Source organism: Amphiprion ocellaris, chromosome 12, assembly GCF_022539595.1.
Source record: "Amphiprion ocellaris isolate individual 3 ecotype Okinawa chromosome 12, ASM2253959v1, whole genome shotgun sequence".
NCBI classification, from domain to species: Eukaryota; Metazoa; Chordata; class Actinopteri; family Pomacentridae; genus Amphiprion; species Amphiprion ocellaris.
Genome location: NC_072777.1, coordinates 27,857,619 through 27,871,720, shown reverse-complemented (window position 1 = coordinate 27,871,720; position 14,102 = coordinate 27,857,619). Strand labels below are relative to the sequence as shown.

General features: G+C 41.7%; 1 protein-coding gene across 2 annotated transcripts; it reads left to right on the top strand.

Moving 5' to 3' along the window:
- The first annotated feature begins 221 nt into the window (after positions 1-221).
- On the top strand, positions 222-13,718 carry LOC111566447 (single-minded homolog 1-like). 2 transcript variants are annotated; one of them, XM_055016270.1, is made up of 12 exons: positions 222-457; positions 1,309-1,732; positions 3,301-3,383; positions 3,582-3,671; positions 3,785-3,893; positions 4,361-4,446; positions 4,852-5,051; positions 5,258-5,364; positions 5,542-5,689; positions 8,090-8,246; positions 8,363-8,750; positions 9,097-13,718. In XM_055016270.1, the coding sequence occupies exons 2-12, from the start codon at positions 1,558-1,560 to the stop codon at positions 9,837-9,839; spliced, it is 2,286 nt and encodes a 761-aa protein (XP_054872245.1). In that variant the 5' UTR covers positions 222-457; positions 1,309-1,557; the 3' UTR covers positions 9,840-13,718. The 2 variants fall into 2 exon arrangements, with proteins under 2 accessions (XP_054872245.1, XP_054872246.1); XM_055016271.1 differs by having other exon boundaries at positions 225-386.
- Positions 13,719-14,102: the final 384 nt, after the last annotated feature.

Genomic DNA, 14,102 nt, shown 5'->3' with positions numbered 1-14,102 from the left:
CTGATCCATGATCTCCACGCTAATGACAAAAACACAACAAGATCACTCACTTCGGGCACGGCCAAGTGCCGCGCATACCTCGCCGTGCAGCAAAAAACTGACGCCCACGTTGCGCGTCCAATCGCGTAACGACTTTGGACGCCTCCGTCCAATCAGAGCGCGGCAAAAAGCGCACGGTGGGCGGGTCCTCGGGCAGCTCCGGAGAGGGACATTGAGATAGTTGAGGAGAGGAGGTTTTGTCGGGCACAAATGCCACTCGTTGCGCGTCCTTATAATTTGGAGAGGTGTATGCAGCGCACGGCCCGCTCGCCTTTCCAGGTGGAAAATCCAGGAGGAGCTGAGACCAATTTTAACTGGGACGACTGGTCAAACCCGGTTCAGGACAGGTGAAATTCCCAGCAGGCGGCATTTAAGGGCCACAGGATCGATTCAGATGTAGGGAAATACAGCAGCTCGGGTAGGAATACTGCGAATATATCTGCGTTAACCTATCTGTCAGCTGGTGGTGGATGTTTTATTACTTTTTTTAACGATTATTTCCTTAAAACGTGTGAAAATAATCGACCTGTGAGGTGAGATTATGCGTACTTTTTCCCCAAACGCGTGTTGCGCACGTTTGAGGAATTGTGTTTGGGTCAAATGTCAAGCTGGTGCTGCAGTGATCAGAAACATAATGACTCCTGGAATAACAGAAAATGCAGAATTATTTCATCTCAATGGAGGTTTTGTTTGAGGATAAATGCTGCGTAAAATGACGTGAGATGAACATGTCGGCAGTGTGTCCTTTACCATTTGTTGCAGTGTGAGCTGGTTTTATAAAAGAAAATCAACCATACAAGCATTTGAGCTGCAGTTAGTAGACATATACAAGTAGAGCAGCTGTTTAAATACATGTTTTTATATTTTCTGAAAATGAAAGCCCATTTATTCCCTGCAGGCACTCGTCGTTGCTTCATAGCTTCTATTGCATCACATTGTTTTGCTGCTGCTGCTGCTGCTGTTGCTTTTATCCGGCTGGATAGTTTATATTTACGCGTGTGAGCAGTCATAGTTGCTAATTTTATTTGTGGTTCTAATTTTACAAGCACACCCCGGTTGTATATCTTTTTTCCAAATAAATTTAGACTTTTATTTTGGTGCGTAAAATCCATCTGACGCTCCACGTGACATGCAGGCCTGAATCACACATACATCCAAGGCACAGTTAGGATACATCATGCACGCCAGGTCTTATCTGTGCACCAAAAATGATGCTACTTTCCCTCCTGGATAGCAGAAATAATGTTTTTTTTTTCCCCGACTTTGCAGGTCATGGATGAAGGCCGGCAGCAGCACCGAGGAACTGCAACCAGTTGAAGTGTCACTGACCCGAATCCAGCTGGACTTCTAGGGATATTCACACTTTTGTTTTTGGATTCAGCTGTTGGTATCACAATTGCAGCTTCTTTTTTTATTAGATTATTTTTAAGTACTATGAAAACCTGGCAAAGCGTGGAGGAATCTCTACTTTGAATGACCACAGACTGTAAGTGAGGATACAGTGAAAAAGGCGCCGAAATGAAGGAGAAATCCAAAACGGCCGCAAGGACTAGACGGGAAAAAGAGAACAGTGAATTTTACGAACTGGCCAAAATGTTGCCTTTACCGTCGGCCATCACCTCTCAGCTCGACAAAGCGTCTATAATCAGACTGACGACGAGTTACCTGAAGATGAGAATTGTTTTCCCTCAGGGTGAGCGAGCAGAACGCACACAGACTCCAACTCTGCTGTATTTTATTTTTTTTTTCGTTTATTTATTTTTGGTTTGACTTTTTCCCCCCTATCTGCAAGTTCTGGACCTCATCATTAATTAAAAAAAAACTTATTAAAAAGCCTGAAGAAAAATAATCCTTTTACGCATATATATATATATATATATATATATATATATATATATATATATATATATATATATATATATATATATATATATATATATATATATGTGTGTGTGTGTGTGTATATGTGAGGGACGAAAATATGCTTTCAAAAATATAAAACTACTACTTTAAGACTCAGTATACTACAAAAAAGTAAAACTAGCATAATAAAAAAAGCACATAATAGTTCTGAATTATTCTGCAGCGATGCTATAAGGAATAAAACATGATATTAAATGCATTTTAATCAGGATACTAGTATTACAGGCTGTCTTTAAGCTCTGCAGAAACTTTCCTATCTAGAGGGGGTCGTTTCCAAATGGATTATGGTCATTTTTAATTCACTTTGTCCAAATGAGAAAAGATCTGCCTCCATCTTTTATACCGGTCTCTGCAGGTTCCTTTTGACTGCGTGACTGAGAACAAGACTCACCAATTAGTAAATAAAAAAAGGCCCTGCAAGGCTTCTAATCACCTAAATGTAAGCAGGAGGCACATACAGTCTCACACAGCCTCCTTTATGAGAGAAATACTGCAAATGATCTCCCATGAAATCAAATCATAAGCTCGTGGTTTTTTTTCTTTTATTCCAAGCTGGTCTGTTCATATTTTGCAGTTTTAATATGAGAGGAAGTTTTAAAAAAATGTTCTATTTGGGGTGCTTATTTTAAATATTTTGCATCCTCCACTTTCAAAATAAAGAAACATTTTTGTTGTCACAGTTCCTCTTTTTTAACACACCTTCTCATCTGCTGGGGTGATGTTAGTCCGCATGTCCCATCGACAGCTGATTCTTATTTTTTATTTGCAGCAGGGGAGACGGGCACCTCATTTACTGATGATACATGAGCTCCAGGAGCTTTCTGATGAAACTGAGTGAATTTTAATGAGCAGCGCAGTTTTCCTCGCTTTGTTCGGCGCAGGGATTTATTGGACACGGATCTAAAGATGGACACTTTTTTGAGGTGGCAAAAATTCGGGAAGAATTTTATTAGAATAATTATAATAAAATAATAAAAGTCGAGACTGCAGTCGTTTAAAGAGGAGCACAATGGCGGTTCATTGCTCTGCTGAGTGCAGACGCATGCAGGAAGAGACGAATGGATGGAAGAAATGGTCTAGGCTTCAGGATAAAGGGAGAGAATAAATACGTTAGCTATTTAAAAAAGAAAAAAAGGCCTCTTAAACAGGAGCTAATGGCTTCTGTATTGAGTGTGTCCTGCATTTTTAAAACAAATAATATACACATTAAAATATTAGCTTTATATGTATTTACCCGTGTAACCAAATATAAAATACGGTATTTTAAAATTAATACATTTTCGTTTATTTATTTTTGCTTTATTTTGAAATTACGCAGCATTCTTTCCCTCTCTGCAGGCTTGGGTGAAGCTTGGGGTCATGCAAGTCGAACAAGATCTTTGGACAATATTGGCCGAGAGCTTGGATCTCATTTACTGCAGGTATATTATTATTATTATTATTATTATTATTGTTATTATTGTTATTATTGTTATTATTATTATTATTATTATTATTATTATTATTATTATTATTATTATTATTATTATTATTATCATTATTTGCAACCGAAGAGCCAGAAGCGACGTTGTTCTGCAAAATAACCTGGAGATGTAACAGTGGTTTGTGTATTTTTGCAGACTTTGGACGGATTCATCTTCGTCGTGGCTCCAGATGGGAAGATAATGTACATTTCAGAGACCGCGTCGGTGCATTTAGGACTGTCTCAGGTGCGTTTAGGTGTTTCTTTTTTTTTTTAACCACACACACTTGTCTGCATATTGGTGCTGTCTTCCACACTATGCGGCCATTACGCGTTTATTACCTGAGTTATTCTCAACAGGTAGAGTTGACCGGGAACAGTATTTATGAATATGTTCATCCCGCCGACCACGATGAGATGACAGCTGTCCTGACGCCACATCAGCCGTACCACTCACATTTCGTACAAGGTACAGGAGCGTTCTCTCTCTAATGCTCCCCACACGCCATGCCGTCGAGTTATTTGCAACGTAATTACGCTGCACTACGTCTAGAAGCAGCATACGTTAGAATAAAATGCAGCGGATGTGTGTCAATATTACGCAGATGGAATATTTAGCCATGTCTTGCGCGCATGTGCCTGTCTCATGCAATGTCATATTCCTGGAGAATGCAATTTGAAAATCCCTTGATATTTTTCCCATGTGTGCATTTTCTTTTTATCCAACACAAAGAACACATTTATTTCTGATAGCAGTGCATATTCTTAATACATTTGAGTGATATTGGAAAAAAGCCGGTGCGTAATTGCGCGCCGTGATTCTATGCTATTTAAATTTCAAACCATCATTTGCTGCATTTTTGTTTCTCTCTTTGTGAGAGTTTCTCATTAGACTTCTTTTTTTTTTTCAAATAAAAATGTTTGTCTTCGTTTTAGAATATGAAATGGAGCGCTCTTTCTTTTTGCGGATGAAATGTGTGCTGGCAAAAAGAAACGCAGGACTCACCAGTGGTGGATACAAGGTAAAGCAATGGAGTTTTTGTCAGTAGCATTTAATTATTATTTTTCCTAATAAACGAAATAATGAATTGCAAAAACTGTATAGTTTGATTATTGACTGAGGGAGTAAATGTGCACTAATTTCAAATAGCCTTATATAAACTGAATGCTTTATCTGTATTTAGGAAAAAAATATTGTACTATGGTAGTGCTGCAATATGCTTTGTATTTCAATAATACTGTAATTATATATATATATATTTTTTTTTAAATGTTGGTCCTTATAATTTAATTTTTGCATCATGCTTCTGAATAGTATCATGTAAATCATGCTATATGTTTAACAGCTTCTTGGAAATATAAAGGTGCATTCTGAGAATTTTCTGTCTTAAGTGTCATTTTCACCTTACTTGTCTGCTTCACAACAGGTGATTCATTGCAGTGGCTACCTGAAGATCCGTCAGTACAGTTTGGACATGTCTCCCTTTGAGGGCTGCTACCAGAATGTGGGACTGGTGGCTGTGGGTCACTCTTTACCACCCAGCGCTGTAACCGAGATCAAACTGCACAGCAACATGTTCATGTTCAGAGCCAGTCTGGACATGAAGCTCATCTTCCTGGACTCCAGGTACAAAGCAACACTGTTTTGAACATCTCAATATTTTTTTTCTTTTTAGATGCGTCAGAGTTTTGTTCGAATTTACTGTTTTTCATTATGAGAATAAAAGGAGAAGCTACTCAGGCTAAAAATGATTGTCCATAAAAGCAGGAGCAGGAAAAAGAATGAAACGTCCCTGAATCACTGCATATTTTAACTCCCTAATTCCTCTGCAGGGTAGCTGAGCTGACAGGTTATGAGCCCCAGGACCTCATAGAGAAAACGCTGTACCATCATGTCCACAGCTGTGACATCTTCCACCTCCGCTGTGCTCACCACCTCTGTGAGTTACAAGCCTGCTCTGTTCAGCTTTTACAACAGGCCGCCTGATCGCGTCTTGTCAGACAGTAACTGCTCGAGCAACCTGCAGCAGCCGCCATGTGCAGACAATCACACACAGAAAACACGCATGTTGTTAAGTGTGTTAATCTCTGCTGTGTGCTTCTTTCATCTCCTTCAGTGCTGGTAAAAGGCCAAGTCACCACTAAGTATTATCGTTTCCTTGCCAAGCACGGTGGCTGGGTCTGGGTCCAGAGTTACGCCACCATCGTCCACAACAGCCGATCGTCCAGACCTCACTGCATTGTCAGTGTCAACTACGTCCTCACGTGAGTCGAAACTAAAAGTTTTCCATTTAAAAATTGCAGAAAAACTTTTTTAAAAAGTGATTAATTTCAAGCGTGCAAAATACTTAGAGACATTAGTTGCGTGTGAATTGATTCCGAACTGAAATCTCTGAAATTACAGGTTCAACATCATCAAGGTTAAGAGGCAATGCATTTTTATTGGTGTTTTTTGAGGGAGCAGCACTGAATATGTATCTAGATGAACTAAAATCATATCATACACTCTTATGATCCTTGCTTGAAGCTCACTTTGTGATGTGATGGGTCCTTGTCTCCTGGAGAAATCCTTCTCTTTATCTCTCTGTAGCCTCTCAGTACAAATCCACCAAACACTGCAGCTGCAGGGCTCAGGCAGTTGTGTGTTATGAGAGCACAAAGCACACTGAGGCCCTTTGAGACAGGAAGACAAACATCAGGGTTCAACCCCATCAAAAAACCTCTACTGTCACCATCGATTCGCAGTCTAAGGAAAGCAAAATCGATCAAACGGTGAACTAGGAATCAATAGCTATCTCATAGCTGTTGCACATGTTGGATTTTCCTTGTTAGGTTTGGTTGATCCACGTGTCGCCTTTTTTTTCTGTGTTTGTGTGTACGTACTTGCACATGAAGGAGAGTTTGTATGAGTCTGTGCGTTTATGCATGCATATGGCTGCACTCCAAGTATTGATTTCTTCAATGCAGTAAGGAGAAAACAAAGTAACTGCATTAAAATGACAGTGAATTTCCAAGCGCATAATTAGGTCTAACGCAGAAGTATCCGACACCTCACACGCAGTAAAAGTACAAAAATCCCAAACAACTGCATTAAAAAAACAAACAACAATTCAATCACCTTGCTGTGACAGCGTTTTAACCCAACAAGAATGCATTAATAAATCATGTTTAGAGGTTGGCTACTGGCGTATTTCAGACATGAGGTGCTCTGACATTGACCCTGAGGTGGAATTCGGCTAACACAGCTGAGTTTGCACAAAGGCCCGACATTATTGGCTCAGACGTAAGTCAGCCAGGGCACAGATAGGATGCAGAACCAGCCACTGCAACTATACCTGCAAGAGCAAATAACACTTGCACCGTGCGCTGGCTGTCCAAACATAGCCTTTCCACCCCCAAGGTGTTGTACATAAAGAATGGGTCATATTTAGAGTCATATTAAAGAGGCTGGCTGCACAGGGTCAGGGATGGGCCACAAGGTTTAAAATGCCAGCCAGCTGCTATTACATACTGTTGATGTGATAAGTTAAGAATAGGCTCATGTTTGCTGAACACTTGACACAGGAGCCGTTTCACTCCCTCGACAGTGACACTTGGATTGAGTTCAGCTGCAGGACAGTGGGTTAAAATGTCAAAGATGGTGCACGAGCTACATGCACGAAAGCAAGTAAAAAGAAGTCTGCATCATGCAAAAAACTACTCTTTTGTCAAGCAAAAATCCACTGCAGAAGTGGTGCGCGTGCAGGTTTCTGTGTGTGCATTTTGACTCACATTGCTTCCTAGAAGCATTCTGGTAATGGTTGTGTGGCAGCAGAAGAATGATTAACTTTCTTCAGGGTGTCTGTTATTTTTCTCAGAAGCCAGAGTGACATATTATGAGTGTGTCTTAAATATCACTTTCACTTCTCATTGTCTCCACAACATTCATATCGCAGAAATGTGTGTTTGTAAAACGTCTGTGGAGCTATCTATATTCAATATTAGCCAAGACGTCTGCTGCGGGCTACTGATTATGTCACTTGGTGCAACACTACCACCAGAACTGAATAGGGCAGACAAAGTGCTAGTATTATTCAAGGAAATGTTAGACTTAAGGTTTGAGGAATTTTGAACTTGAATAAACGACACTGTGCCCTCGCTGAGCAACATCCAGTGTCCTTGGGCTGCTCAGTGGCCTGCAGCAGAAAGCGCATAAAGGAATTTAAACCAAAGCTAAGTTGGTAGATGGATGTGTATTTAACCAAATTCATCCTACAGTGATGCTAGCTGCTCTTTGACATACTACTTCATGCTGCCAAAGGCAATGCTAACATGCTTATTATAGCTTAGCCAGTATAAAATGCACTGGGTATTTAGCATGTATTGAAAGTATTTGGTTATAAATAAGAGCCTTTGACAAATTAACATTTTGAACTCATGATATTAGATAGTCAGGGGGTCCAAAAGTCAATCTAGAGCAATAGAGTTTCAGGATAATCAAGAATTTCTGAATAAAAAAAGCATTAGTATAAAGTATTTCTGATTCTGAGTGCTATTGACATTTTAGTCTGGACCTCTGCAGTTGGCCAACCAACACTTCAGTGCCCAGAAAACATGACAGCTGGGATAAATATAAATTCAAACCTCTATATTGATCTCCAACATGTATTTTGTGTGTGCCAAAAGGGACACTGAGTATAAGGGAATGCAGCTGTCTTTGGACCAAATGAGCCCCACCAAGCCAGCGTTCCCCTACGCCGACAGTCACAATGAAGAGAGGAAGAGCACCAAGTCACGTCTGACCCAGTCCAAGGCCAAAGCCAGAGTGTCGCCCTATCCACAGGTAATAGTCTGCTTTATAGAGCTGTCTCAAGACAGGAGACTCAGTGCAAGTTTAATTGTTGGAAAGGGGCTCCAATCACAAACTCTCAGAACTGTGATTTTCTTGTTTCTGTCCAGCAATTTTCAGCTTTTAATCCTGAGCGTTCGGAGTCTGACCAAGACAGCCAATGGGGAGGGAGTCCTTTGACAGACTCTGCCTCTCCTCAGCTGTTGGATCCCAGTGAGGCGGCGGAGGCATCCTGCGCCTATCGACTGTATCCGGACTCAGGCTCCCTGTGCTACGGTCTGGGTCTGTCGGAGGACGATCTCGCTCATGCCCAGACGCATCCTCACACCACCACCTGTGACCGGGTTCGATGCCAGAGCGGACGTTACTTCCTGGGAACCCCCCAGTCAGGAAGAGAGATGTGGTGGGACACCACTCGCTCAGTGCTGTCCCTGCCAAAATTCTCCGTGGAGAACAGCGAGGGCTACGAAATCACATCCTACCATGGCGCCATTCACGGTGAGGTGTTAGGGTTGAGACCACAACCATCTGTTTCTGAAAATAGCTCTGGCCTCGCTTCTCCTGGTAGCTGTTTTCCAAATGTTATTATGGGACATGCTAAGTTGTTTATGCCGTCTCTTGCCAGTGTGCCGATTGCTACCATCTGTTCAAAAATTGCCTGCAATTGAAAGCCAAGTTATTTCACATTTCCCATCCTCAAAAGGCGAAACAACCCCCACTTTGCTTCTGCCAAGACACCAGTCAGACCATCATTCTATATGCATTTAAAACAGCGTTTACACATTAGCACAAGCAAGTCTTTTATTTCATTGTTACTAAATATCGCCAATGGTTCTCTTTACAGGACGAGGCCACTGGGATGAAGACAGTGTTGTGAGTTCACCTGATGGAGGCGGGTCCACCAGTGATTCAGGTGAGCGTTACCATGGTGACCAATTCCAATCAAGCCCTCGAGAGCCCAGCAAGATGGAGACCCTGATCCGCGCCACTCAGCAGATGATCAAAGAAGAAGAGAGCCGCCTGCAGCAACACAAGGCGCCGCTGGATGTCTCAGGCCTCGCCAAAACCCACAGTCCGTGCTTCACCTCCTCCCTGCCCCACCACTCTCAGCTCACCATGCCCAGCGTGGTGTGCCGTGGCCCCGGAGCCCCCAGCATCGACCTCCCCTCTGAACGCCTCCATCACCGGGACAGCGTCAAAGTGCTCGGCCCCCACGACAACGACGAAAACACGACAAGTCCCGCTTCTTTGTCACGTCTCAGCAGCCCCAGCTCTGATGGAATCCCCCGGCCGGGCCTCTCCCTCACCAAAGACTACATGCAGACGGACCTGTCCCCCCACCCTCCACAGCCCCAGGGGAGCCCGCTGCTCTATCCGGCCCAGGAGAGGCAGCCTCTGGACAGGCAAGCAGCATATGCCTTGACTGGGTACTCGCTGGAGCACCTGTATGATCCGGAGAACTTGCGGAGCTACTCTGGCCTGGCCTGTGGAGGCGTCCAGTACGACGTAGCGTCTCATGTGAGAATGCAGGCCGAGCAAATACAGGGACACAAGGCCACCTCAGTCATCATAACCAACGGCAGCTGACGATATCTTGTGCAGATAGGTCCTGTTGTCTAAAATGAGGATGCTACCGATAGTGGCGATGTATGCACACTGACCAGGTGCTTGATACAAAAGGCGAGACAATGACAAAAAAAAGGATACAAGGCACCTGTGTTGGGTTTATACGCCCTTTGCGGTTCATTCAGCACAACTTTGTTGTCAGGCCTTTGTATTGTACCACTCTGTTTTCTTCATCACCAGAGGATGATTTTCCAAGACTCTAAAGGAAACTCAGCAAACTAGGACATTCGCTATTCCGCCTGACACAGGGAGGAGGTTTGCTCCATTAAATAGGAATATAGTGTTATTTTAATGGCAGTGAACTGAATTCCCCTCCCTGCTGGTTAAACATCAAGCCAGTGTTTCTGTCCCAAACTGCTCACGCACCATTGGCCATGTGAGTTAATCTGTCCTGGACATGATTTCCAAAGGCAGTAGGGAAAAGTGTTGTTCCATTACCCTTTCACCTGAAAACTCCATTGCACAGAGCATAATGTTTGACACATGAAGTGCAACATGGGAAAGTCAAGCGTTTCACTATTGTAAGATGTCAATGTTTCCTGGTATTTATTTGTCAGTGGGCTGTTCTCTGTATGTGTCATTTTTTTCCTGTCCAAGTAGACTGGTGCATTAAATTAGTTCTGGTGTTTGGATCACACCATTATTATGATACTAGGTAAGAAAAAAAATTAAATGAAGTGGAAAAACACAGAAAAATGCCTCTGATATGTAAGTGTAAAATATGCTTTAATGTATAGGTTGAAATGCCCTCATTTAGAGTGCGAAGAGTTGTTACTCAACTAACTCATTTGTAATCTCCCCTCTAAATATAGGCATTGTATATATCGACTTACAGTTGTAGCTAATATTATTTACATATCAGAGTATAATTTTTCCTGTTTTTACTTCACATAACCTTTACCCAACTTATTGGCATATGTAGAATATGCTGTAAAAAAAAATCCTTAAATTCTGCTCCACATGCAGCTGTTCTCGCAGAAAAAAACCCATTTGTTTTGTTTTGTCACCACAGCCTAAAGGGTTAAAAATGATTGATAGAAACATAAATAAGTTGAATGTCTTTAGTTTCTTATTTAATTTATGATGTAAATATCTCCACACAATGAACTTTTGAACAAAAAGTGACGAGATTATTTATTAATTGGTTTAAAAAGTCTCTTAAATCTGAATACAGTTACAAACAAATAACTTTGGTGTGTGTTGAATTTTGTCTTGTCTGTTAAACCGTCTGCTTTGAATGAGCACACACACACACACACTTAATGCTGCTGCCTCAGAAAAATGGATATTTCGATATACATACAAACACAAATGTATAGTACATCCTAACATTAATTTTTTTTGTATTTAATCATTAATTTAGAACAGAGTAGTCTGTGATTATTCAGTCTTTTTTCAGCTGATGCGACCAACAGGCTGTAAATCTGACCACAGACATATAATTTACTCTTTTGCTAAGTAAATGCTAAGTAATAGCTAACTTTACTCCAGGTTTTATAGTAGAACAGTGTATTTGAGTTCATCACAATGAAGAAACATTTCACCCAGAGCAAACATGTGGCTCACTGATGTGTGTTTTTATAGTTTTTAGAGAGCAGTTTCATACACAGGTATCGGACAAAATGTCAAAAGCTTAAGATGGTGAATTAAAGGCGGGAATTATTGCAAACATCTCCAGCAAAAAACCTGAACAAATCTATTCCTGCCGAGCCGTCACGTTTTTCATGCACTTGCAGCAACACGTTCCTGCTGTTTGGAACAATTGAACTCACACATTTAGCCACTCTGACCTCTGCTCACAGGCAGTTTCTCTCTCGGCATGTTTTAATGTATGTAAGTTATTCACATGTAGCCGGAGAGCTGCCTGCCTGCCTGTCTGACTGAACCTGGACGCAGTCTGGGCCTGGATGCAGAACTCGACCCATCATTCACCGCTGACACGACCATCTGATGGTCTGCCAGATATCACTGCTGCTGTCGTTCCGGCTGCAGAAACTACCAACGCAGTCTGCTACTGACATCACTGAGGTCTATGAACAGTGTGTGTGAGTGTGAGTGTGAGTGGGTGTATGTTTATTGCTGAGATACTTTAATAATCAGAGAGCTGTGTGTTTTTTTTTTTTCTTCTTTTTTCGTCTAAACACTGGGGATTTTTCCTGATGTGCCCTGAAGGCTTTCACATGTAGACTTGGTTACAAATGCGGCCAAACGCTGGGCCTTTTGCCCAGACTTTGCACTCTTGCATACACCTCCCCAGCTACCTCACCCAAGATCCACCTCGGTCTATAGAAAGAAACAGTGGATTACAGAGTTAGAAGAAAACTGTGGGTTTGTGTGCCAGCAGAGAGGAAGACTGACAGTTTTCTCACACACTGTAAACACACAGATAACAAGCAGCAGCGGTAGAAGAGAAAATCAGATTATTTGCTTTAGTGAAAGTACCAAAACCACTGTAAAAGTGCTTCATTACAAGCTAAGCTCCTGTATTTGGAATTAAACTGAAAGTATGGAAGTATTACCAATATAATGCATTCAGTGTTAAATGTAAAACTCATTATGCAGAAAGGCTCCTTATTAAAAAAAAGTTCTATGTATTAAATTGTCTCATTATTATTGATGAAATCATGTATAAGTATTAATTTAATGCTGTATCTAGATTTAATTACTTTATATAGCATTGGGCTTTTAATTCATAGCAAATTTAATTTTATGTTCTAAGTTAATAGGTTTATAAAAGCTATATTGTAACTTTAATAATGGTAAATAAGCAGCTTACTGATTGACTTTCAGCTTGGAAAGTTGGGATCGATCTCTTTAAAAAGCAGCTTTTTTAGCACTAAAAAAATATAAAATGTAAAAGGTAGAACATTTCTCACCAAAAATGTGGTGCAGTAGAGGTAGAGAGTATACAGCTGAAAATAGGAAATACTCTAATTCTCTTCTTTGCTGCTTTCAACTGCAGGGAAACAGGAAAAACAAGGACTGTGGAGAGTTACCACATTAACAGAAAAGACCTGTCTTGAAGTGCAACAGTGGGGATCTTTGCATTTTTTGGGAGCAATCCAAAGAGCTATTGGAGAATAGCAGATGTTAGGTTCCGGAGTAAAAATCAATCAAGAATAAAAACAAAGGGCCACATGACGTCACTACAAGAACAGATGTGTCATGTTAATCGCTTCCTTACTCTCAGGAACCCGTCATAATGAACCACAGCGCTGCAAAATTAAAGCATTTGCAGTTAATTTAACTATATGCTGCAGCCAAACGAAAAGCACGAGTGGCTCGGCTTTGTTTACACCGTCAGGCGTCGGCGGTTGGAGGAGATAAAGATGCTGCCTGGTGTCATGTGGTCGACGCTGTGGAGGTAAACTGTGGAACCGCAGGAGAAAGATCTCAGGGTTTCAGGACTGCAGCGAAGGAGAAATGGATCCTAAATTCACAAACGACCACAGAATACGAGGGTGCAGGTGGCGAGTCTCAAAATAGCCACTGAATGTCTACTTGATTGATTTCAGGCCTGGCACTGAGGCACAATTGCATATTCATACATCAATTAAAGTGTTCCTTCCACTAGAGCCTCCATAATTCAACCCGGCGCTTAGTGAACAGTCATCCTTATGAGGCAGCAAAGGAAAATGTTTCAACATGTTTTCTGTTCGTGCGTACTTTATGACCTCTTTGAGTGTGAACTGACATCTTCTAATTGTTTAATACCCCTCCTTCTTTGAACCCGGCCTGGAAAGCTGCCTCGAAACATATCTAGCCTCAAAACACAGCCGCGACAGCATGCAAGCATACAAACACTCTACTGTGCATGAAAACACTTCCCATGTAGCATTTTTTTTAAAAATGACAATAAAATCCTGCATCTCCGGTGGCGAGTCGCCTGCAAATGAGTCAACCGGGGGCAAAAATAGCACAAGACCTGGGAAAATCATTCAACCAGCACCCTTAGTGACACCTCCACAGCAGACCTCATTGCACCAGGGGACATTTAGATGTTCTGATCGGGTGGAGCAGGATATTGAGGTCACCTGGTCGATGTGATTGGCTGAGCTGGGAGACTGAGGTGGCGCCGCAAAGCGGACAGGAAATAAGATGTCTCTGTTTGTTGCAGCACCTGAACTGGGAATGCTGCTTAGAAAATGTGCTGCTAATTACGGCACACGAATCAAAGTAATGCACTCTGAAGCATCATAGTGTCATCATTACTCTCACCATTTC

Excerpts from the sequence above, each read along its gene's own strand:
- LOC111566447 (XM_055016270.1), top strand. The coding sequence starts at position 1,558 with ATGAAGGAGAAATCCAAAACGGCCGCAAGGACTAGACGGGAAAAAGAG. Across the intron at positions 1,733-3,300 it reads GAGAATTGTTTTCCCTCAGG|GCTTGGGTGAAGCTTGGGGT; the intron begins GTGAGCGAGCAG and ends CCCTCTCTGCAG. Across the intron at positions 3,672-3,784 it reads TGCATTTAGGACTGTCTCAG|GTAGAGTTGACCGGGAACAG; the intron begins GTGCGTTTAGGT and ends TATTCTCAACAG.